The sequence below is a fragment of the Lepus europaeus genome, chromosome 11 (genome assembly GCF_033115175.1).
Source record: "Lepus europaeus isolate LE1 chromosome 11, mLepTim1.pri, whole genome shotgun sequence".
In the NCBI taxonomy this organism is placed as follows: domain Eukaryota; kingdom Metazoa; phylum Chordata; class Mammalia; order Lagomorpha; family Leporidae; genus Lepus; species Lepus europaeus.
Window position 1 is genome coordinate 12,429,966 of NC_084837.1, and position 26,558 is coordinate 12,456,523.

A 26,558-nucleotide genomic window follows, 5' to 3' on the forward strand; every position below is an offset into this window, starting at 1 on the left:
TTCCCACTAACGTGTACCCTGGGAGATAGCAGGTGGTGGCTCTAGTCCTTGGGTTCCTTGCCACCCACGTGGGAGACTGGGATAGAATCCCAGGTTCCTGGCTTCAGCCTGGCTTAGCCCTGGCTGCTGTGGACATTTGGGGAGTAAATCAGTGAATGGAAGATCTCTGTTCCTATCTCTGGCTCTGCCTCTGCTTTTCAAATAAGTGAAAAAAATTAGCCTCATAAATAATGTTCAGACATAAATAAGATGCTAAAATGTGAAATAATGATTAAAAACAAATAATTTGTAGTGAAAAAATTTGAATATTGACGCACAGTGGATTTACTGACAAATGAATTAGGATGTTGGAGCACATGATCAAATGAATCTATTAGGAGACGTGAAAGTGAGCCGAAGAAGACAGAGGGGGAATGGTTGAGTAGCATTCAAGCAAAATGACTTGAGTACAGATTTTCTATTCCACGAAACAGAAATTTGAATATATCATGTCAACTGTTGCAGGCACTCAAGGCCTTGGTGGACCCAACAGGCAAAAACTCTTTGTGAAGGTGCTCTTTGAAGCATTCTTCCAGCAAAAGAAAAATGAATACAAGTGAACAAGTGAAGAATTGTGTAAATATGCGACAGCAAGAAAAACCACCTAAAGAGGATTACAGGAAGAGGAGGTAGGAAGGGGGAAGATAAGGGCATATTGAGACATATTTTTCAGGGTGAAATATAGTTGCTGCTATGTTTTTAAAAATAATAGAAAAAAACAGATTTTAACAGAAGAGAAGTAATTACATGAATAAAAACAGAATGCATAGCTTTCAAAGCAGTAGAAAAATTTAATTAGCTAAAGAAGATAGGAAAGAAGAAAAAGATAACCCAAAAAAGCCAGGCAAATAAAAATCCAACTGCCGTAGCAGAAAGTAATGCCAGGTGGAATTCAAAGATAAGTCATTTTGGTGCAAATTACAACTTTTTGAAAACTTTATTAGAGAAAGAGCACACTCGCATCTGCTGGTCCATGGCCCAGTGCTCACAGTGGCTGGGACGGGGTTGGGTGTGAAGCAGGAGTGGAGTTGGGAATCTAACTCTAATGTGGGGTGGGGGCATCTTCATCACTAGGCTAACATCCTGTCTAGGTACAAAAATTTTTGAAATTCATGCATACACGGAGTCATCAAAAAGCCCATGGAGAATACACATTCTCATAAATCTATGGATGGATTTCAAAAATGTTTGAACCCAAACAAAATTATCTTTTAATTGCATTTTCTATAAAATTTTAAAAATAATTTTATTGGGGCTGGCAGTGGAGCATAGTAGGCTAAGCCTCTGCCTGCAGCACCAACACCCCATATGGGCGCCAGTTGGAGTCCCGGCTGCTCCACTTCTGATCCAGTTCTCTGCTATGGCCTGGGAAAGCAGTAGAAGATGGCCCAAGTGCTTGGATCCCTGCACCTGTGTGGGAGACCTGGAAGAAGCTCCTGGCTCCTGGCTTCGGACTGGTGCAGCTCCGGCCATTGCGGTCAATTGGGGAGTGAACCAGTGGATGAAAGACCTCTCTCTCTCTCTCTCTTCCTCTCTCTCTCTCTCTCTGCCTTTCCTCTCTGTGTGTAACTCTGACTTTCAAATAAATACATATATCTTTAAAAATAATTTTATTTATTTATTTATTTATTCATTCATTTATTTGAGAGGAAGAGAGCGAGTGTGCTCAGCCTCTGGTTTACTACCCAAATGACCACAAGAACTCAGGCTGGGCCAGGCTGACGTTGGCAGCTGTGAACACAATCCAAGTCTCCTTGTGGGTGGCTAGGACCCAATCCATTGAGCTATCATTTACTGCTTCTCAGGAAGCTGGAACTGGGAATGGTGCTCAGACTCAAACTCAGCTACTCCAATATGGGACGAGGGCCTCTCACCCATACCTTGACCCCTCAGTCAAATGCCCACTTGCTCCTACACTTGCTCCATGAACTTTAGGAAGAAGCCATATACGTCATGAAACTACTAAAGCCAAGTGTGACAGGATGCTCAGCCACACGGGTAGACAGTACAGAGGCCATAAACAGATCTAGGCACATCTAGGAATCTAATACATGACAACATTAGCCCACCAGTAGTCTTGTGGGAAAAGGCTGCCTTGATCAATAAAAATGCTCTCATAGCTCACACTTGATCCAGAAGGAAGCAGACAGATCCTTTGCTGTCACTTATAAAAATTATAAACTGATGAAAAGACTGAAAGAGCAAATTTAGAAACAAAAATAGGAAACCATTTCAGTAACTTTGTTTTCTGGGAGACTTTCCAAAGTAAGAGAGGGGCTCACCAGCCATGAGGGCACAATAACATAAAACATGTAAATACATGTAAAACATTCAAAGTCATACAGGCATTCGTACAGTGGGAAGCATGTGTGTACTACATGTGCAACACATGGATGTTGTAGCCTTACTTTGCGAAAGAGCTACACGCTGCTAAGAAAAGGCGAATCAGGCAACACAAAACCAGACACAGGATGTGAACCAGCACACTGCAGAAAGGGAAATCCAGCTGGCTAACAAGCCAATGCCAAGATGCATGTGAAAATGAGACATCATTTTTTCCACTAGTCAGAATAGAGAAACAATAGCAACAACATCTAGTGCTGGCAAGAATGAGGGGGAAACACCCAGTTTCACACACGGCAAGTAGCAACATGTTTGGAGAGAAGTCTCGACGTTGTTTAATAAAAACATCCATTGTTGGCACAGCAAATGCACTTTGGGAATGCTAACCTAGAGAGAGACAGGCAACAGCGTGTAGGACTAGAAGTATAAAGATGTCGACCTGAGTACTGTTTACAGTGGTAGAGACAAAGAAACAAAAACCAACACAAAATCCCCAGAAAAGCCAGAATAACCTTTACTACAGGAGTGGTCTAAGACTTAATGTATGTTGTAGAATAAAATGTAGCTATTACGAGGATATGTTGCTGACAGCCGGCTCAGTGAAACTGTACTCTGCAAAGTGTAACGTGCATCTGACTTTGCTGTGCTTGCATTTTGAGCAGGTGTGGCAAGAGGAGCTGAAGGAGGCAGAGTGCGACCTTATCAGCATAGCACTTCGGTGAGATCTGGAAGATGTGGAGAAGAAAACTTCTAAAATTTCCTCTGTATGGCTTCCTTTGTTACAGGAAGAACACCTTACTTTTTGCAATGAAGTAAAAGAAGACGAAGAGCAGGCATGCAGCCTAGAGGTTAGGATGCCTGTGTCCCATATCAAAGTACCCGGCTCTGGCTCCTGATTCTGTCTCCTGGGAATGCAGATCCCGGAGGCAGCAGGTGATGGATCAGGCAGTGGGGTCCCTGCCACTTGAGTGGGAGACATGGTTTGAGTTTCCAGCTCCCGGTTTTCTTTCCAGCCCAACTCTCGTTGTTGTGGGCATTTGGGGTGTAAACTAGCAGATGGGATTGAGGATTGACCTCTATCTCTCTGTCTCTGAAACAAAAATTAAACTATAAATATAAATTAAAAGAAAGAATAGAGAATATGGGACACACAGAAAGGATGTTGAGCGGATTTGGAAATTTGCCACTTGGGACATTCGTGGTTGATCTGGAAAATCCAGGACCCAAGGAGGAATGTTGGCATTTAATTCCTTAAATTGTACCCCCTCTCCTGCTCCGTGGAGGCCGAGGTGGGAGCCATGAATGGAAGATGCAGAGGACATTTCAGCAAACCGAGGAGCAAAAACACTTGAGGTTCCAATTTTCCTGCAGCTGGGAGCTGGTGACCCCAGCATTCTCCACACCACCCAGCCCACCTGCAGGCCTGGTGCACCAAGAGGCTGTGTACCTTGGGCAATGTCGTCCTGCCTGTGCAGGCAGGGTCGCTCCACCTTGTGCCCGGCCTGGGGCTGCTCTCGCTCTGGCTGCTTGGGGCACCTCCCTTCATTGAACACATGCGGCAGGTTGGCTGTGTGCACCTGTCGGAGCTGCTCATAGTCGCTTAGAGCGGCCGTCAGGTCCCAGTTTTTGCCTATGGGCGAGAAATAACAAGAGATTACAAATGCATGAATAACAGTGTAATGGCAAGAAGGAGGAGGGACCCATTAGCAAGGTAACTAATGGGATTCACCGTCAATAATTTGTAGTTTTCTAAGGGGAAATTACCTCCTGCTATCTGTGAAAGTAGAAGTTCATGTCCATTAATGCCATCCTGCTGAAATATGTGCCACCACATAGCCTTTTAAAAAATTAATTAAAATTTTTTTAGAAAACTTTTATTTAATAAATTTCAAAAGTACAACTTTTGGATTAAGGCGGTTTTTCCCCCCATAACCACCATCCCACCCATAAACCATCCTATCTCCTACTCCGTCTCCCATCCCATTCTTCATTAAGATTCATTTTTAATTATCTTTATATACAGAAGATCAACTTAGTACATACTAAGTAAAGATTTCAACACTTTGCACCCACACAGACACACAAAGTATAAAGTATTGTTGGAAGACTATTTTTACCGTTGATTCTCATAGTACAACACATTAAGGACAGAGATCCTACATGGGAAGTAAGTGCACGGTGACTCCTGTCATCACATAGCCTTTACATGCATGCAGGCATACACCATCAAAACACTACACGCCCAATGTCACACCCCTCCATCCGAAAATCAAGTTGTGTGCTTACTCTCCGAGGGGAGGGAAGCACAAAGTTAAAAAAATGAAGAAAAAACATTCTCAAATTTTCTTTAGGCTTTTGTTCAGAGTTTTACTTTTTCTTTGTAGTTACCACGGCAACTGCAGAAGCTTGGGAGGCAGTCTCATTTGGGTGCCCTAGGGGGAGGTGAGCCCAGCACTGGGTGAGATGCTGGCCTGGCCAGTGTCACCAGTGCCAGCGCTGACCCTGCGCAGCACCAGAGGGAGCTCATTCAGGGCAGCTGGAACACGGCAGTGGGGGAGGATGGGGTGGCTGGGGGGCTTCTAATGAAAGGAAGGAGGCATCACAGCCAGCACCTCACCCCATTAGGCATCGTGCGCTTTTTGAAAATGGAGAATTAAAAGCTTAGCCTTAGTTTTACGGAGCAAATTCCACCTTATCCTTCCCAGGTTAACCTCTGATTGTAGGTCTTGACAAATTCCCTTCTGAATGAGGTATACACAGTAGAATGAGACTTTATGTAACACAGTATCTGGATAGCATCCATCTGTCTTTCTACATTGTTTTCTCTTGTGGACATGGTCCTATCAATCCTAACATTTAAATCGCATTACGCAGTCATTCACAACTTAATCATATTTTCCTGTGCACAGTCAGTGAGCAGAGTCTCTAACAGCTACATCTTTGCACATCTCGGGGGCAAGGAAAGAAATGAAAACCATCTGGGTCTTGCCCTCCCCCACAAACATTAGCAAGTGATAACAAGTGGGGGTGCTGAGGTAATGCAGCCCTCCCACCATTGTTAGAAATGGTGAACTCAAGAACTTGGAGAACACGTGGTTACTGTTAAGCACGCCAACAATCAGTGTATAAAAACCACAGCACTCCAGTGCCACCTATGTGATCAAAGCCTGGCATTTCTGAGCGTAACAGGCAGTGATGATCAAATGGGCGCTCATGTTCCAGGGCGGATTCTAAGCAGAGAAGGACAGAGCCCTGGTTTTAGGGGACTTATGCCACAGCAGGGTGATGATCCGGCATGCACAGGGCTCTCACGCAGGGGCAGGGGTGTGGAGTGCCAAGGAAGGCTCAAGGCCGCGTGAAGGAGGACTGAGGAGAGGGCAGGCAGGGGAGGGGCAGGCTCCACCCTAGCTCCTACCATGAGCGACAGAGGCTTCATTGCCCCACCCCACATCAAGGAAGAAGCACTCTCCTGACATGTCGCAGAGAGAGGCCAAGGTTTGGGGTGGTGGTGGTGTTTCCCCAGAGCCCCTCTCTGGATACACCATGGTGTCTGGGTTGTTTCCACGGAGCTGCAACCCGCTGGAGGGTCACTCCAGGGATAAGACCTGGACCTGATAGAGTTCTAGCCACCCGGCTGGGCTAGCTGAACCCTACTCCTGGGCCCCAGGCCAGCCACACCCTACAGGGCTTCTCCCAGCCACAACAAAGAGCCTGTCCGGCTTTCTCCTCCCACTCCCTGTAAGAAACCCTTCCCAGAGCCCCTGTCCGTGATGCCCATCATGAGCCCTTTCAGCCCAGGTTGGAAGCAGGAGCAGTTAGCACAGGTGACTTCCATGGGCCACCAGGCAGGCCTTGCTGCAGAATGGAGGTGAGCTCACATATGCACCTGTCCGAGGATCTCTGTGCCAACTGGGAAATCAGGTATCCAGCCACCAGCAAAGGCCTATCCACCTGCTCCTCTCCTCCCCAGGGTACTGTCACTCTGCTGGAGGTACTTCTCACTGCCTTGGACTCATGCTGTTTGTCCTGTCCCGTGTCCCTTACCAGGAAGCATCCTGGTTGTCACCTGTGCCAAGTTTTGTAGCAAACAGGGACTTGCTAAATGGGGCAAACTTGAGGTAAGAATGAAGATGGAGGTGGAGAGGAGGTGGCAGCACCATCTACACAGCCTACAAAAGCCCAGACTCTGCCCTGTACTGTCAGTACATGTGGAGAGGGCCCAAGAGGTGCCTGGAGCGAGAGGCAAACCAGGTTCACTGGGCTATTCGGCAGCTCTTGGGGAGTCAGAGCTTTCATGACACGCCCCCCCCCCCCCCCCCACTGCCTCATTCTGCAGACGTAGCTCAGGAGGGCTGGGACTGCAAGCTGCGATCTACAGATGCTGGACCAGGGACTCTGGAGGGCTGAGCTTGGCCTTGGCAGAGGGGTGGGCTGGATCTACAGACAGGAAGCTCAAGGACAGGGACGCGAGGGGTCCCTGGGGTTCTGCAAGCACGTGGTGGAGCTTAGGGAGCCAGGCTTCATGCCCTCATCTTTCCTGTCAGGTTACTGAGTGCCCTCCGGAGGTCACGATGAAAAGGCAGCAGAGCCCACCATGGGCAAAAGACAAGGGTAGGGAGGGCAGACAATGTGGAGCCCGATTTGGGGCCCTGGTTCCACCTCCTCACTAATTCTGTGACATTTCATTCAAACAATGTTTTAAATTCACATCCATGTCACCATTCCTCCTGTTACCTCTTGGACTCTGTCTACACCAGTGGATGATGAAAGTCACCCGCCGAGAATTCTCACGAGGGTCAAATGGCACAAGGCAATGGTGGCTGTGAAGTTCTCCGTGTACAGAAAGCTCCTAACACAGTGGAGCTGTTGTCATCGCCATTTGCTGTAGGCTTTGGCTTGGGACTCACTTCTGTCACTCGTGGTTGGAATCCAGCTAGTGAGTGATAGAGCTGAGATTCAAATCCAAACTGTTTAGATTAAAGCTTAGGCTTTGAGGCTGCCATAGCCTTGAGCTTGGCCTAGTTTGGGCATCAAGATCCTGATACTCTTCTCTGCCAATTTCCCATCATCCTTTGTAGTCAGACATGCCTCATCTGCACTGACTCTCTGTGCACTCCCCCAGTCCTTGGAACTGACACTCCCCTTCTCCCCCTGCCCTGTGCACTTACTCCCCCTGCTCTCCCCTGCGCTCTGCACTGACTCCCCCTGCCCTGTGCACTGACTCCCCGTGCTCTCCCCCTGCCCTGTGCACTTACTCCCTCTGCTCTCCCCTGCCCTCTGCACTGACTCCCCCTGCCCTGTGCACTGACTCCCCGTGCTCTCCCCCTGCCCTGTGCACTTACTCCTCTGCTCTCCCCTGCCCTCTGCACTGACTCCCCCTGCCCTGTGCAGTGACTCCCCGTGCTCTCCCCCCTGCCCTGTGCACTGACTCCCCGTGCTCTCCTCCTGCCCTGTGCACTGACTCCCCATGCTCTCCCCTGCCCTCTGCACTGACTCCCCCTGCTCTCCCCTGCCCTCTGCACTGACTCCCCGTGCTCTCCCCCTGCCCTGTGCACTGACTCCCCGTGCTCTCCTCCTGCCCTGTGCACTGACTCCCCATGCTCTCCCCTGCCCTCTGCACTGACTCCCTGTGCTCTCCCCCTGCCCTCTGCACTGACTCCCCCTGCTCTCCCCTGCCCTCTGCACTGACTCCCTGTGCTCTCCCTCTGCCCTCTGCACTGACTCCCCCTGCTCTCCTCTGCCCTCTGCACTGACTCCCTGTGCTCTCCTCTGCCCTCTGCACTGACTCCCCCTGCTCTCCTCTGCCCTCTGCAATGACTCCCTGTGCTCTCCTCTGCCCTCTGCACTGACTCCCCGTGCTCTCCCCTGCCCTCTGCACTGACTCCCTGTGCTCTCCCCCTGCCCTATGCACTGACTCCCCGTGCTCTCCTCCTGCCCTGTGCACTGACTCCCTGTGCTCTCCCCCTGCCCTCTGCACTGACTCCCCCTGCTCTCCCCTGCCCTCTGCAATGACTCCCTGTGCTCTCCCCCTGCCCTGTGCACTGACTCCCCCTGCTCTCCCCCTGCCCTGTGCACTGACTCCCTGTGCTCTCCCCCTGCCCTATGCACTGACTCCCCGTGCTCTCCCCCTGCCCTGTGCACTGACTCCCCCTGCTCTCCTCTGCCCTCTGCACTAACTCCCTGTGCTCTCCCCAGCCCTTGCCCTCCTAGCATTACCTTCCCTAGCAGGGTGCCCCCTTTTCTTCACTGGGCCCCCTCTCTGTATTCTGCTTTTGCCAGGTGTTTCCACTGCTGTGTCTGTTCCCCATGGACTTAGCTGTTGGACGTGACATTCTCATTCTTGTGTTGCTACTGCTGTCTCTCAGACAGAGGCAGGCTCAGGCCCGTGGCAGCAGAAGGCATCCCTCCGTGAGGGACCTTTCAACAGTTCCTCCCTTCTGCTTCTCCGGACATCCTCCTGCCCCCTTCTGACTGCTCTGAAATGCAGGGGCACCTCCGAGTTTTCGTCTGAATCCTGTTTGTTTCCCTTCATCCATACCCTCATTTGAAGATTAGTTCCACTTGTTGCTGAACAACCTTAAATATATTTATAATTAGCATCCTAAGCATCAAGGCCTAGTACCCAACCATGCCAGAGATGAGTCAACTATCCTCTTTCTGTTTTCTCTAATTCTTGTGTCCAGAATCCGGCCTACTTGAGATAGCAAAGCACACAGCTAGAAACGCTCACTTTTTTTCCAGCAGCCAGTCTGGGATCTCTGTTACTCTGTATTTACTTTGTCACTTCTTGTCTAGTGTCTGAAAGGAGACCTCAGCCTCACGACTGTGGGGACTAAGGGAGCTGCCGTGAAGTTTTCCTTCCAGGCTATGCCTCCATTTGTCATTAGCACTTTTAAAAATGCAAAGGTGATAAACATAGAGCTCCTAAAAATCAGAAAAACATGCTTAAGTAAGTAGCTAAGAAAAATAAGTCATTAAGTAAAACACTTAAAATATTCACATATAAAAATTAGAAAAATGGTATGGCAGAGCTAAGACCGACTGTATCTATCAAAGAAATACACTTAAACAGGCTTAACAGCGTCCCTTAAAGGATTTTCATGGATCGCAAGAAAGAAGAACGAACGAACAGCCAAGCAATGGGGGAACTTTGAGTATTCCCCACCCCCACACTCAGAGGTGCAGCCCTCAGGGTCTTACATTAAGGGCACTCAGTGTGGAAACTGAAACCAATTGTGAGCTTTAAACGGGGGGCCTTTGGGACATGACTGGATTGGGCTGTCAGGGTGCAGCCCCCATGACTGAATCCTGGCGGCTTTCCAAGGAGATGGAGAGAGAGACACGCTCACTCCCGTCTCTTGCTGTGGGATGCTCTGTGCTATTTCAGGACACTGCCAGCAAGAAGCCTTCAACAGAAGCCCAACCCACAGGGCCTGCACAGTCTTGGACTGTGACCCTCCAGAGCTGTGAACCAAGATAAACCTCTTTTATTTATAAACCTAGCTTGCCTCAGGTACTTCATTATAGTGGCAAAGCTAATACAGTGATGTGGAGAGGTTACAACCAAGAGAGATGGGCAGTGGCTTATCAGACACCAGGCAAAGACTAAACAGCAGTGGGTGCAGCAGAAAAAACACAGAGGCTGTCGTCCTGCATCACCCAGGGGAGAGCTGAGCCCTAAGAGCACTAAATAGGGGCCGGCGTTACGGCATAGCAGGTAAAGCCGCCACTGCGGTGCCAGCATCCCATTTGGGTGCGGGTTGGAGACCTGGCTGCCCCGCTTCTGATCCAGCTCCCTGCTAATGCACCTGAGAAATCAGTAGAAGATGGCCCGCGTGTTTGGGCCCCTGCACCTATGTGGGAGACCTGAAGAAGCTCTTGGCTCCTGGCGACCCAGCTCTGGCCCTTGCCAATGGAAAATTTCTCTTTCTTTTTCTCTCCCCTCCCCTCTCTTTTTTATCTCTCTCTCCCTTCCCCTCTCTCTCTGTAACTATGCCTTTCAAATAAATTAATATATCTTTAAAAAACACTAAATAAGACAAAGAGAACCACTTTGTGAGGCTGATCAGTTCACAACAAAGATGTATTAATCATGCTGCTTATTCCCTGTATTTGCAATGCTGTGACACTCGGGGCCTTGCTGTCCCTGGAGAGACAGCCCCTCCCAGAGCTGGTCAGTTCCCCTGCATGCCTGCCTTCTCACGGAAACCAACCGATCCAAAGCGACCTCCTTATCAGGCTCAGACTCTCTTACTCCAATGTCCCCAGCCCTTGTTACCCCAGGGCCAGGCACTGGGCACTCAGGACAGCCTCTGCCCTGCAAAGCCGGCAGATCCTGAGCCTGCCAGGCCTGCCAACCAGACCACCATTGCTTCATGAGGAAACCTCAACGGAGGCCTTTGGCTCCCCTCATGCTTTCCTGTGTGGCTCTGTGTGCTTTGCCGTGACTCCTGCTTCCAGGGAACTGCGGGTAAAACCTCCTTCCTCCACGTCTGTGTGTCTATCACACTTGACTGAAGCAAATCCCGGGCACGTATGGAAATCGAAGACAGAGAGGTACAGATATCTGCACACGAAATCAAAAAGCAGAAACTGCCCCGAGACACTAAGAAGAACATGCTACTGCACATGACTCCTGGGACGGTGCCACACGCGGCGGGGTAATTAGCACATGGCAACAGCCAGCCTCCAGGCTTGGAGGCTACAACAGCAAATGTTTGCTTTTGGCTCCTGCCACGTGTCCACCACGCGTGGGCCAAGCTCTGAATCCTCTCCTCCAGCTCTCACATGGACAGAGTAGAGACTCAACAACTGCCTGTCGCTGCAGAGGGACAACAAGCTGGGCAGCATCTCCTGTCAACACTCAACGACTTCTGTTCACAGCGCAGCATCTTAGGCAGTCTTAGGACCGGAGAGGTGTCCTCCTCCATGCCCACAAGGGGGCAGCAGAGGGCTGGACATAGTCCCAGCATGCAGGCAGAGTACACTGGTTGTCAAATTAACACAAAGGAATCAACAGCTTCCATAGATCAACGTAAGTTAGAAGTCGTACTGGAAGAGAATATTTCATTTGTCCTTGCAGTTAAAAGAAATACAGACGAGGCCGGCGCCGCGGCTCACTAGGCTAATCCTCCGCCTTGCGGCGCCGGCACACCGGGTTCTAGTCCCGGTCGGGGCACCGATCCTGTCCCGGTTGCCCCTCTTCCAGGCCAGCTCTCTGCTGTGGCCAGGGAGTGCAGTGGAGGATGGCCCAAGTGCTTGGGCCCTGCACCCCATGGGAGACCAGGAGAAGCACCTGGCTCCTGCCATCGGATCGGCGCGGTGCGCCGGCCGCAGCGCGCTACCGCGGCGGCCATTGGAGGGTGAACCAACGGCAAAGGAAGACCTTTCTCTCTGTCTCTCTCTCACTGTCCACTCTGCCTGTGCAAAAAAAAAAAAAAAAAAAAAAAAAAAAAAGAAGTACAGACGATTAAGCTTAAAAGGAATGTAGGGGCTGGTGTTTGTGGAGTAGCAGATAAAGCCAGTGCCTGTGTCACTAGCATCCCAAATGGGTGCCAGTTCCAGTCCTGACTGCTCCACTTCCCATCCAGTGTCTTGATAACAGCCAAGAAAGCAGCAGAGGGTGACCCAAGTGCTTGGGCCCCTGTGCCCCATGTGGGAGACCCAGAAGGAGCTCCTGTTTGCTGGCTTTGGTCTGGTCCAGCCCTGACTGCTGTAGTCATTTGGGTCTCTTTCACTCTGTGGCTCTGCCTTTCAGACAATAAAATAACCTAAAGAAATGAATGTATAAAACGCATGTGTGGATAACCTGGTATTCCTGAAGGGCACAGAAGCAGAGCTGCACCCAGAGAGTGATGTTCTCAGGTTGGAAGACCCAGCATCATGTTGTCTTCCTAAGTGAACCTGCACATTTAATATGATTCTGATAAAAAACAGAGGAGGGTTTTACTTTTCCCCCATTTTTTGGAATCAGACCCATGGATTTTAATGTCCATTTGGGGGAAATAAGCAGGAGTGGCCAGGCAACTGAAGAAAAGTGAGATTAAAGAGGAGGGAGGAGGCCTCTCTCGTGGGGACCCTCCTACCCCACCTCTGTCACTCTGTGGCGTGGGGTAGAAGGGAAGCCCCAAAGAGCCTCAAATGCACACAAAAGGTTAATAGGCAAAGCTCATATCTGGGAAAACCTCTGGGCATTCCACATTGCATCTCGGGGTTTATGGGTAAGCAGGAAGTTTGCCCTGGTGAGGGTAGCAGCAGTGGGCACTGTGGGATCACAGTGCTGGTGTAGCAGAGCCACGGGGCAGTGCAGGGCTGGAAGGCTCTTGAGAGATGTGCACTCTGTGGCAGGGACTGGGCCCTTATGGACGGCCTCTCCTTGGCTGTGGGCAGTCCTGAAGAGGGATTCAGCCACAAGACACCAGCAGCCGAGCCCCCAACCTAGAAGTGCCCGTGTCCCTGAGGAAGGAATCTGGGAACGAGAGCAAATACTGCAATGTCTATTTCTTGTGTGTGTGTGTGTGTGTGTAAGACTAACAATAGAAAAGATACAAAGGCAATGGATCTGAACAGAATTCATGGGAAAATAATTACAAATGCCTTTAAATACATGAAAAGATGGTCAGTTTCATTTTCAAAAGAAATGCAAATTACAAATATACTGAGGAGCCATTTTACACATAACAAAATAGCAGAAATGAAAAGATTGGCAACCCACTTGGTTACCGTGTGTGGGGGGAAACAGGATCACTGATGCACTTGAGCGTGGAAGCGCAGAACTACACAGCCCCCAGGGACAATGCCAAAGGGTTCATCAGAGCTACAAACGCATTTATCTTGTCATCCAGCAATTCCACTTGCTGAAATTCATCCTACAGAAACTCCTGTACACATACAAGTGAACAGGTACAGCATGGTCACTCCAGCATTGTTTATAAGAGCAAAATAATGGAAACAGGCTAACTGGCCATTTATAGAACAGTATGTAAATGAACTGGAGTGCAGGTCCCCTAACACAGTACTGTCCCATGGTATGAAAGGGGGCTAGTGTAGTGGCACACTGGGTTAAGCTGCCACTTGCAATGGTGGAATCCTACCTCAGAGAGCTCCTTCCAGACCCAGCTACTCTGCTTCTGATCCAGCTCCCTGCTAATGCACCTGGGAAGGCAGTGGACGATGGTCCAAAAACTTGGGCCCATGCACCCATGTGGGAGACCCAGAAGAAGCTACTGGCTCCTGGCTTTGGATTGGCACAGCTCTGGCCATTGCAGCCACCTGGGGAGTGAGCCAGTGGATGGAAGACCTCTCTCTCTGTCTCTACCTCTCTCTGTGACTATCTATTTCAAATAAATAAAATAAATCTTTTACAAAAATGCTATGCATGGTTTTCGAAAGCTTTTGCACCAAGCATAACTGCACACCTCTGTTCCATTTCCCATGCACTTTTCAAAGTCCTCTTGCATGCGGCTCTTGGACCAAATGGCTTTTGTGCACATCACTCTACTGAAACAGCGCTTTCGTGACCGATGATTCCCACGTGGCCCATTCAGGAAGGCTGACCTCTGCCTCCTTTTTCATGGATTCTCCTGCTTCTTCCAACACCATGCCCTCCTCGTCCCTCTTGTATGCCATAAAGCTGCTCTAGTCCTCTCCACGTGACACTGTCTCCTCCTCCTTCACCAAATGTCTGAATGCCCTCCTCCCTCAGGGATCACCACGTCTGGGCCTAATTCTGTTGGGAGGCATTTGAATGACATTTTCACTTTTGATTTGTAGGAATGCAGACAAGATACCTGGAGCTGTGGTAATCATTTTGCAAACACGAGGAAGGAAAGGCCAATAGCTAAGGCTAGTTGAGTGGGACAAAAGAAGTCTGAATAAGAGATTGGGTGAAGTACTGCCAGCTAACAGCTATCTTTTATCCTTATCAAAATTATATATATATATATACATATATATATATATAAACTGCATAAGCCATTGTTATGTGAATTTTCTGTTACTTGCAGCCTAACACATTCCTATATGAGTAGGAAGAAAAGGAGAGGAGACAATGACAAGATGTAAGTGCAATGTACGTAGGAGCAGGGCCTACCAGGGCAGTAGGAAGGGACCTGTGCTATGGAGAAATACAGATGTGGCATTTGACCTCCTTTTCAGAAATAACTCCTGAAGTTCTCAGACTCCTCAGAGTAATAAGTGTCCTTCTGTATGCTAATGAGCTGCCTGGTGGCTGGCAGCCCCAGGCAGCTCCAGAACAGGGACTGGCCACCCGAGTCAGGCAGGGTCGCCAGGGAAGCGGGAGGGACCAACAGCCGATGAGTTCATCAACGCACCCAAGGCATGTCCACACAAGCCCCAAAGGACAGAGTTTGAATGAGCATCTGGGTGACTGGACACCCAGGGTCCCTGGACACTGCATACCTAGACAGGACATGCAGCTCTGTCCCTTCCCACACTCCTTGTCCTGGGCATTTCCTCCACCCAGCTGTTCACCTGTCTCCTTTGTGACATCCTCTCTAATAAACAGGCAAACATGGGCAGGTGTAGCCCTGAGCTCTGTGAGCTGCTAAAGCAAGTTAACCGGACCTCAGGAAGTGGCAGTGGGAACCCCGATTCATAACCAGTGGCCAGAGGTCCTGGAGGCCAGGACTACATCTGAGGTGGTGCTGGTGGTGGTAGGTCGCTGGGCGGTCTTGGGGCTGAGCCTGTGAGAGCTGGTGCTGGCGTCGACTGCAGAACTGACTGCCTGCTGGACACGTGCGGGAATGCCCCACACTGGGTCACGGAAGCCCCTGTATCAATCACTGAGGGTCTGGAAGACTTGAGTTTGGTTTTCTCCTCTGTTCTCAGAGAACCATAGTTTGGGGCTTGCAGGGGGATCTGACGGGCTCTCCAGAGGAAGTCTCATTAGACCCAGAACAAGGGTAAGAACGACCTTGGTGAAGACCTCGGGAGCAGATGAACAGGGAAAGAAGCCGTACCTGGATGGCTCCGGCAGAGAAATACCTGGAGGTATCGGGTGGGTGGAGCAGACAGTGGGGAGGAGAGGCTCGGAGAGGAAGTCAGGAGGCACGGCAAGGAGCGGGGCAGGGGTGCCCTGGAGGTCTTGTGCCCTGGGGTCTGGACCTGACCCCGAGGACAAACATGAGTCACAGAGGCATTCGCAATAGCAGGGGGCTGCGTGAGACCTTTAGGAAAATAAATGTTTGCACCTGGGAAAAATTACTGTGGCTAAATAGCAGAGACTGGTTAGCTTCTGGGAAGAACTGGGGGTAGAGAGCATGTCAGGAGGTGATCGTAGGTATCTGGATGAGCTGCATGAGGAAGGGGAGGCAGCCCCGAGGCAGAATCCACGGATCCCGGGACCTACAGGAGGCAGAGGCCGGCGGAGGAGGGCCCAGGCTCCCTGACTGCCCAGGGCACGCCGGCCTGACCACAGCGCTCCATAGCTGAAGTACCACTCAGCTGCTGAAAGCAATGAGCTTGCATATGCAAGAGACTTCAGAAAGTGCATGGACAAATGTGTATTATGAAAAAGTGATGCATGGGCCGGCGCCGCAGCTCACTAGGCTAATCCTCTGCCTGCGGCGCTAGCACCCCGGGTTCTAGTCCCAGTTGGGGCGCCGGATTCTGTCCCGGTTGCTCCTCTTCCAGTACAGCTCTTTGCTGTGGCCAGGGAAGGCAGTGGAGGATGGCCCAAGTGCTTGGGCCCTGTACCTGCATGGGAGACCAGGAGGAAGCACCTGGTTCCTGGCTTCGGATCAGCGTGGTGCACCGGCTGTAGTGGCCAATTGGGGGGGGGGGGGTGAACCAATGGAAGGAAGACCTTTCTCTCTCTCTCACTGTCTAACTCTGCCTGTCCAAAAAAAAAAAGTGATGCATGGATTTTTGAATTTTCAGTTTATGATAAACTTACCTTTTAATTTTATTTCCAATGAACCTTTTGAAAGTTCCTTGTACAACTGAGGGGGGATTTCAGTGAGGGATTTATTTTTCCAGAAAAATTATTTATTTACCTTATTTCTTTGAAAGGCAGAGAGACAGAGATATCTTAACAGCTGGCTCAGTCTCCAAACGCCCACAGCAGCCAGGTCTGGACCAGGCTGAAGCCGGGAGCCAGGACTTCCTCAGTGAGAGACTGTGCACCAGGCAGAGAGGGTGCGGGAAGGTGTTCTGTGCAATCCAGTCCAGCAGAGTGGGCGAAGCCAGCGCTGCATGGTCCGCGGTCCGTTGTGTACCATGGCTGCATTTGTCCACCCACCATTGCACCATGGGAGAGAGGCCTGTGTGCCTTTTTTGGAATATTCCCTTCCCAGTGTGGCTCTGATGGCAGCCTCTAGTGAGGGGTGTCCCTGCGGGATCTGGACGATAGGAAAGGACAGGCAGTACATCCATGGGAGCGGATGCATGCACAGTGAGCAGACACATTCGCTGATGGTTCCAGGCAAACTCCCGGCAAGCTCCTGCTTTGGTAAACCTGGCTGATGAGGTGGTGGCGGTGGGGAGCCTCTGGGACTCCCGACGCTCTGGTGACTGTCGGTGGACACGGGTGACCCTGCTGTTGGTAGCCAGGCTTCTCTGAGTCCCTGGACTCGCACAGGTTGTGCAAGTCTCCGGTTGGAATACCTGGAGCAGCCTCTGTCTCTTTAATCAAAAGCCGGGCACAGAATTCGGTCCTGGAAGTAGTAACAGGAAAACAAGCTCCAAGATGAGACACGGCTGCTGACAGCGTGGATCGCCGACAGCTATTACCGACGGGCGACTGGGATGAAAAGGAGGCCGGCAGGACCGCAGGGTGGGCTGGCCATCCTTAACCACCCTGGGGAGAAAGGGCAAGCGGGGCTTTTATCCCTGCTCCTGGCCCAGCTCTGGGGCCAGAGCTCCTATAACTTCCCTTCAGGGTTCTCTCAACTCCTAGAGCCATGGAGGCACAGATTCCCAAAGCCAGACAGAGCCATGGAGGCACAGATTCCCAAAGCCAGACCTGTTTGATCCTGTGGGATGCTGAATCACACACTTGATCCAAAGCCCTGCTTGATCTCCCAGGAACATGGTAGGAGAGACTGGACCTGAGAACATTTTCGTGGGTTCTGGACCTGAGGGCCTGGGCAAGCAGAGGCAGCTCCCCTTCTCCCCTCTGAAGTTAGCTTCCTCTTGTCTGAAGGCCTGGTAATGACCTTGTCTGAGCAGATGTGTTACAGGGAGAGGCCCAAGTCACCCTGAAGTCCAGCTCTTTTCCTTATTAGATTCATGACGAGGAGACAGACTGGGAGGAGACACCATGCACATCAACAGAACGGCAGAGCTTCTGCCAGTAGAAATCTGAAGGTGTCAACAGGAATAGATTTACAAAGGCTAGGCCAGAGATTGCCCAACACACTGCCAGGAGAAACGAGCTGAGCTCTTTGGTCACGCAGACCCGGGTGCTGGGAGAGGGCAAGGAGGGCTCGGCAGGTGCAGTGGAAGAGGGTGTTACAAACACGTTTGCCATGTTCAAGCTCATGATGGCTTGCCTGTTTTTCCCCTGCTTGGTTGCTTCTCTGTGAGCACTGGTTGATGTGAACCCCACATGTCTGTCTCCCTTGTCACAGGACATAAGGTATGCAAGGAGGGGTTATGCTCCCAATTCAGTCTTTAAGTCATGCTTTCTCAGAGATGGATCACAATCAGACCAGATGAATCAGTGACAGCTCAAGTAACCGGGTTTCCATTGCCCACGTGGGATACCTGAATTCAGTTCCCAAATCCTGGAATCAGCCCTGGCCTGCTCCGGCCACTGTAGCCGTTTGGAGGACCAGTGGATAGGCTCTTGATGCTCTCTTTCTCTCTATCTCTGGCTTGCACATAAATAAAAATAAAATAAAATAACAAATAATGTGCATACACTTTGAGTTTGAAGGCAGTATTGCCTCTGGGAGAGGAGAAAGGAGAACTGGAGAAGCAGGAGAGACAGAGGAAGAAACTAAAGCAACAGAGAGGAAAGGAGAAGCAGTGGAGCACACAGACAGAGCGAGAACAGAGGGACAGGAGGAAAGAGACACAGGATGGAGTCCGTGACTGAGGGGCTTTGTGTCTCCCCTTGCTGGTGAGCAGCAAGGGTAACTCCAGAGTGGCTCTGGGGCCAGAGAACCTGATGTTACCCCTGTGGCTTGCTAGATTAGACATGCGCCAAAGGACAGGCATGGATGAAGGTTTGACAGAAGGCTGGATAGGACCACAGAGCCCGTGCAAACTGATCTTCACTCTCCCAGGGACACTGCAAGACAAGCCTGAGTGGCTCTTCCCAGGATGGCTTTCCTGCTTGGATCCGGGTTCCCCAGTCAGGGGCCCACATTCACAGCCTGGACTGCGGCAAGGGAGGCCTTCATGCTCCGAGTTCCTGCCAGCAGCAACAGATTGGGGAATCCCGTGCTCAGTGGCTGAGACGGGGACGGCAGCTCTGCCTGGGAGTTTCAGCAGCTTCCAGGAGGGCACCTGCAAATGCACTGCTTTGGAGCTGGGGGCTTTGCTGCAATGCAGCAGGTGGCTGACAGAAGTGCATGGCTCCCTCTGCCATCCCTGGGGTTGAGGGTGACTTCTTAGTCACCTGCTTCTGCCCACAACTTCCCTGACCTTCACCCCTCCACCCCTTCCAACAGTGATGCAAGCCTCTAAGTGTCTGCAGAAAAATGCTTCTCAATTGCAAACCTCAAGCGTCTCACGTGTTCCTGACACAGCCAGACTGTATTCATATGTGTACACCTGTATGTACACACAGAGGGGTGTGTGTGTGTGTGTGTGTGTGTGTCTGACAGATATACATTTATACAGGATTATTTGAGCTTGGAGAAAAATAAGAAGGGTCTTTAAAAAGTTCATAGGGAATGAATATTATAGATGGGATTAAGATGGCAGAATAGGGAGAGAGCTTACTGCTCTAGTCTAGAAGATAGTTTTTTTTTTTTTTTTTTGACAGGCAGAGTGGACAGTGAGAGAGAGAGACAGAGAGAAAGGTCTTCCTTTTTCCATTGGTTCACCCCCCAATGGCCTACCACCATGCTGATTTGAAGCCAGGAGCCAGGTGCTTCTGCTCGTCTCCCATGTGGATACAGGGCCCGAGGACCTGGGCCATCCTCCACTGCACTCCCGGGCCACAGCAGAGAGCTGGACTGGAAGAGGAGCAACTGGGACAGAATCCGGCACCCCGACCAGGACTAGAACCTGGTGTGCCTGTGCCGCAAGCAGAGGATTAGCCTATTGAGCCACGGCGCCAGCCAAGAAGATAGTTTTTAAAAAGTAGAGAGAGGGGCCAGTGCCACGGCTTAGAAGGCTAAGCCTCTGCCTGCAGTGCTGGCATCCCGTATGGGTGCAGGTTCGAGTCCTGGCTGCTCCACTTCCAATCCAGCTCCCTGCTACTCAGCTGGGAAAGCAGTAGAGGATGGCTCAAGTCCTTGGGCCCCTGCACCTGCATAGGAGATCCAGAGGAAGCTATTGGCTCCTGGCTTCGGATCAGCACAGCTCTGTCCATTGCAGCTACCTAGGGTGTGAACCAGTGGATGGAAGACCTCTCTCTCTGCCTCTGCCTCTCTGTAACTCTTCCTTTCAAATAAATACATAAATGTTTTTAAAAAAGTGGAAAGAGTGTGGTCTCAGGGAAATTAGGGAAAAAATGGCAGAGGATACTTCACACAACTGAGGGACACCATGGATCTGTGTGGGGAGTGTGGACACACATAACTCTGGACCCCAGCAACTGAGAACCTCAGTACCAGCTCTGGAGTGAGGTGAGACCAGGCTGCAGCAGCCCAAGCCACTGGCAGTAAAGCTGCAGGAAGAACCTGGTGGGGATCCAGCTTGGAGCCTTATGGGGGACAGTTTACCTGCTGAATGAGAGGAGAAAAAAAGAGGGGTGCTTGTTTCTCTCCTCGACCACCCTGCAACCGGGGTCCTGTAACAGCAGATAGAGGGCGGGTGCCATTTTGGACACAGGTAACAGCTGTGCCAGCTCATGTCCCTGCACCTAGCAACCAGCCAAGCAGAGAGCCTGAGTCTGGCCAGGAGAACTGAAAGGGGGCTGGGGGCTCGTGACTGTGGGAGACTTGTGTTCTGGGACTGTGAAAACACTGTGGCTGCATGGGAGGGCTCAGAGTGTGGCTGAGACTCTGGGCAGTCACTGTGGGAGGCTCCACACACTCAGGGCTCCCTGACTGCCTGGTGAGGGCCATTGCTGCACGATCTGTGATTACACTGAGGGCTGCACAGATCCTTTGTGTGGTTCTTGTGGCAGTGCAGATGAATATTAACCCACTGGGGCTAGTGCCCAGGCACTAATCTACTTTGAGGAGAGGAGGTGAGCTGAGACTCTCAACAGAGCTAAAAAAAAAAAACCTCCCCCAGCCGGCGCCGTGGCTCAGTAGGCTAATCCTCGGCCTTGCGGCGCCAGTACACCAGGTTCTAGTCCCGGTCAGGGCACCAATCCTGTCCTGGTTGCCCCTCTTCCAGGCCAGCTCTCTGCTGTGGCCAGGGAGTGCAGTGGAGGATGGCCCAAGTCCTTGGGCCCTGCACCCCATGGGAGACCAGGATAAGCACCTGGCTCCTGCCATCGGAACAGCGCGGTGTGCCGGCCGCAGCGCACCAACCGCGGCGGCCATTGGAGGGTGAACCAACGGCAAAAAGGAAGTCCTTTCTCTCTCTCTCTGTCTCACTGTCCACTCTGCCTGTCCAAAAAAAAAAAAAAAAAACCTCCCCCTCTGATTAATAAAAAAGACTTAACCAGACCCAACCTGGGTTTCTCCTTGGACACCCCCTTCACCCTGAAGCACTGAATAGAGCTCTCTGGCCACACCCACCACATGCCTCTAGGTATTCACAGAAAAAGCAGACACTCCACGAATCCACAAAGGGATAGTCCAAAAGTTATAGCCATTACGGGAAAAAACCAAGAAGAATCCAAGGAGTATCCCCACAAATGCTGAATAACAAATGCAGAAATTCAAGAAACAAGAATAAGGAAGCCAACATGACACCCCCAAAAGAACATAACACTTTAATACTAGAATGTGAAGATGAAGAGACTGAAGAAACGCCAGAAATGGAATTCAAAAAAAACTGATCATAGGGTTACTTAGAAGTAATCAGAAGCAAATCCATGAACTAGTGAAATTTGTACACGACATGAAAGAAAATTTCTCCCAAAAACTGAGATCATAAAGAGAAATAAAAATGAAATATCAGAAATGAAGAAATCAATAGAACAAATAAAAAGGCAATGGAAAGCCTTAGCAATGAAATCGGTGAAGCAGAAGAATGAATACCCAACTTAGAAGAAAAATCACAGGAAATTTTTTAGATCAAAAACAAGAATAAATTAGAAAATAAAAAAAACATTGTTGGAGATCTACAGACTACTATTAGACCATCCAACCTACAGGTCTTAGGAATTCCTGAAGGTGTGGAAAGAGATAAAGGATTAGAAGGCCTTTTTAATGAAATAATAACAGAAAACTTCCTGAGTTTGGAGAAAGAAAGGGACATCCAAGTATAAGAAGCACATAGAATTCCTAATAGACATGACCAGAAAAGATCTTCACCATGACACATTGTAGTCAAACTCTCCACAGTAAAACATAAAGAAAAGATTCTAAGATGTGCATGAGAGAAACACCAGATCACTTTGAGAGGATCTCAATTAGACTTACAGTGGCTTTCTCACCAGAAATCCTACAGGCTAGGTGAGAATGGAAAGCTATATTCCAAGTCTCAAGAGAAAAAAATTGTCAACCTAGAAAACTGTGCAGTGGAGGATGGCCCAAGTCCTTGGGCCCTGCACCCACATGGGAGACCAGGAGAAGCACCTGGCTCCTGTCTTCGGATCAGCACGGTGCACTGGCTGCAGCGCGCCAGCCACAGTGGTCACTGGAGGATGAACCAATGGCAAAGGAAGACCTTTCTCTCTGTCTCTCTCTCTCTCACTGTCCACTCTGCCTGTCAAAAAAATTTTAAAAAAGTAGTATGATATAAAATCAATACACATAAAATCAACAGCCTTTGTACACTCAGACAATCCCAGGCCTGAGAAAGAACTAGTAAGATCAATCCCATTCACAATAGCTACAAAAAATATCAAATACCTGTACATAAATTTAACCAAGTATGTCAAAGATCTCTACGATGAGAATTACAAAACATTAAAGAAAGAAACAGAAGACGATACAAAAAAAATGGAAAAATTTTCCATGTTCATGGATTGGAAGAGTCAATATCATCAAAATGTCCATACTACTAAAAGCAATTTACAGATTCAATGCAATATGAATCAAAATACCAAGGGCATTCTTCTCAGATATAGAAAAAATAATGGTGAAATTCATGTGGAAACACAAGAGACCCCAGTAGCTAAAGTAATCTTATACAACAAAAACAAAGCCATAGGCATCACAATACGAGATTTCAAGACATACTACAGGGCAGTTATAATCACGAAAGCCTTGTGCTAATACAAAAACAGATGGATAGACCATTGGAACAGAATAGAAATGCCAGAAATCAAAGCATCTACAACAAGATTATCTTTGACAAAGGAGCTAACATCAATCCCTGGAGCAAAGAAAGTTCCTTCAACAAATGGTGGCTGGGAAAACTGGATCTCTCCACATGCAGAAGTATGAAGCAAAACCCTTACCTTACACCTTACACACAAATCCAATCAAAATGGATCAAAGACCTAAGTCTATGACCCAACACCATGAAATTATTAGAAAACACTGGAGAGACCCTGCAAGACATTGACACAGGCAAAGAGTTCTTGGAAAAGACCCCAGAGGCAGAAGCAATCAAAGCCAAAATTGACAAATGGGATTACATCAAATTGAGAAGCTTTTGTACTGCAGAAGAAAGACTCAGGAAAGTAAAGAGGCAACTGACAGAATGAGAGAAATTATTTGTAAACTATACAACTGATAAAGGATTAATAACCAGAATATATAAAGAAATCAAGAAACTCAACAACAAAATAAACAACACAGTGAAGAAATGGGCAAAGGACTTAAACAGACATTTTTCAAAAGAGGAATCCAAATGCCAACAGACACATGAAAAAATGCTCAGGATCACTAGCCATCATGGAAAAGTAAATTAAAACCACAATGAGCTTTCACTTCATCTCCATTAGAATGGCTTTCATACAGAAATCAACAAACAACAAATGCCAGTGATGATGTAGGGAAAAATGTACCTTAATCTACTATTGGTTGGAATGTAAACTGGTAAAGCCACTGTGGAAGACAATATGTAGATATCTCAGAAATCCTAATATAGACCTATCATATGGCCCAGTCATCCCACTCCTGGGAATTTACTCAAGGGAAATCCAATCAGCATATAAAAGAGTTATTTGTATCCCCCATATTTATTGCAGCTCAATTCACAATAGCTAAGACATGGAATCAACCCAAATGTTGGTCAAGTGAAGACTGGATAAAGAAATTATGTGATAATGTACACCATAGGATACTATACAGCTGTAAAAAAAAAACAAGAAGAAATCTGGTCATTTGCCACAAAATGGATGAAATTGGAAAACATCATACTTAGTGAAACAAGCCAGTCCTAAAGGGACAAATACTGTATGTTCTCCCTAACCTGTAATAACTATCAGAGCACCTAAAAGGCAATGTGTAGAAGTGAAATTGGTACTTTGAGAAGCAATGACTCTTGAACAGCCCTTATCTTGACTGTTAAGTAACATTTTTATACTATTTTTTGAACCCTTTACTTAACATAGTTAATCATATGTGTATAAAGTTAATTGAAAATAGATCTTAGTAAAAAATAATAGTGGGAATAGAGAGGGAGGAGGAAGAGGGGTGGGAGGATAGGCATGGTGGGAATAATCACCATAATCCTAAAGTTGTGACTACGAAGGGTATGAAGTTTGTAACTATAAAGCTGTATAGTTCTACATACATTCTTTTGGACTTACTTCTAAGCATACAGTTTTAAAACTTACCATGGGACCCCAAATCCCCTTAAGCTGGGTGGTAAAAATAGCATTTTAAGAGTTAAAGTGATCATATGGATAGGATTAAGTGTTAAAATGATCATATAGATTGGATTAAGTGTTATCATATAAATAGGATTAAGTGTTTGGTAATAATAATACATAGTATTAAAAAGGAGTGAATGCTCCAATGTGGGAATCAGTACATACAGAAGACTTATAGAATGACAATCGCTTTAAGTAGCATTCTGACCTTAGAATCAGACCTTAAGGCATTCTGGTGGCTTAAAAGCCCATGAGAGCATTTTAGGCATGGAAAGCCAAGACACTGCAGCAAAAAATATCCTACATGAAGGACCTCTGTAGGTGAGACCCCAGTGGAAAGAAGTGGTTATCAAAGAAGGGTGTTCTTTTCTCTGAAGGGAGCAGAGCATTTCTGCTTTGCCTTTGGTCTTGTCTAAATACTGATGGAGTTTTGGATTCAAAAGGCTTCCATTGCCTATGCAGCTCATGTCAAGAGCCTTGGGTGATCACTGACATCATACATAAGAGTGTTAATTGTTAAGTTAACAACAGGAGTCACTGAGCATTAACTTCCCACATAGGACCTCTGTCCTCAAAGAGCTGTATTACGAGAGTTAACAGTAAAACTTGTTCTCAAAGTTTTATTTCATTTTAGTATATCAAGTAGAGTATACTCTTATGTCTCATAAGTTTTAGTTATGCCTAAGTGTCCAACTCCATTTTTGTTTTCTTAGGTGCTTTTTAAATTAATGATAAAACTTGTTCTTAAAGACTTACTTTTTAATGTATTAAGTGTAAGATACATCTTTTAGTTATGTCTAAGTGCTCCCAAAAGATGTATCATTTTTGAGTGCTTCTTTAAAGTTAATTAATTTTCTCAAAAAAAAAAAAAAAAGAAGTGAAATTAACTCTGAGGTACAATGACTTTGAACAGCCCTTGTCTCGATTGTTGAGGAATAGTTTCTTTTCTTCATACAAAATGTTGAACTCTTTAGTTAGTATAGAGTTAATGTTCTATGTATAAAGTTAATTGAAAATAGATCTTATTAAAAATAATACTGGGGATGGGAGGGGTGAAGGAAGAGTGGTTGGAGTGTGGGTGAGAGGTCAGGTACAGTGGAAAGAATCACTATGTTCCTAAAGTTGTATTTATGAAACACATGAAGTTTGTATTCCTTAAATAAAAGTTTTTTTTTGGGAAAAAAAGAGAAAAAAGAAAATGCATATTATAAAAAATCTATAGTTTTCAAAGTTTATTTTTACCAAAACAAACACATCTTTTAATTCTATTTCCATGAACTTTTTGAAGTACCCTCTTGCAGAAGGATACTACTGGGCTGCTAACATGGGCTTCCAGGAGCTGGCAATGATAAGGAGAGAGAGGGAAAGGTGGGGTTGGGTGAGCTAAGTGGAAAAGATGTTCGCTGAAGTAAAGCATATGTATGTTATGATGCCATGAATGCAAATGGCACATGTGTGTGTGTACAAAGGGGCACACTGAAACAGCAGGATGCTGGGAGGGTCAGGGTGGGCCCTCGGCAGGACCTCTGAAAAGCAAGGATGTGCTGGTTCACACTCAGCACAAAGACTCCCAGTCACTGACTGTTACAAGGCTGCCACCCAAGCCCTAGCACTGCTCTAGCAGGGACCTTGTTTCCTGTCTCTTTCCCCTATGGCAGAAGGACCAAGGGAGCACAGGGATGTGGCAGGGAGAACACAGACACCAGCAGAAGGGGGAGATGTGGTGGGAGCCATTAGCCTCAGCTCTCACAGTGCATTTCTTTGAAATGAATTGTTTGCACTTAAAGGGAAATCAAAATTCAATACACACAGTGCAGACAGCTCAAAGAACTGATGTTTTACAACACAGCTGCGGCACCTTCCAGGGCTGTGAGTAGCATGTATTCTATGTTAGTATGTGTGGGTCCGAGGTGGAGACAAGGTTGGGAGTGGGGAAGGAAGGGACTGTCAGGTCGTAGAAGGTTCTAGCCATAGAATCTTCCCTTGATTTGTGACCTGGGGCAATTTCTGCCTTTTTTTTTTTTTTTTTTTTTGAGTCTCAGGAATGTATAGCTTCTGGGAAGAAGAGAGCTGTTAAGAGATTCATGCAGGCTGCTTCCACATGTATAAAGTTCTGCACCTGCAATACTAAGTCATATATGGACTAGAGACACAC

At 48.2% G+C, this 26,558-nt stretch overlaps 1 protein-coding gene across 1 annotated transcript in view; it reads right to left on the reverse strand.

Annotated features, from left to right (window-relative positions):
- OTUD7A (OTU deubiquitinase 7A) overlaps nucleotides 1-26,558 on the reverse strand; it is a 363,177-nt gene that overhangs the window by 66,128 nt on the left and 270,491 nt on the right. The window contains exon 6 of the mRNA XM_062204557.1: nucleotides 3,830-4,012. Within this exon, the coding sequence (XP_062060541.1) occupies nucleotides 3,830-4,012 (183 nt within the window). The remainder of the gene's footprint in view (nucleotides 1-3,829; nucleotides 4,013-26,558) is intronic.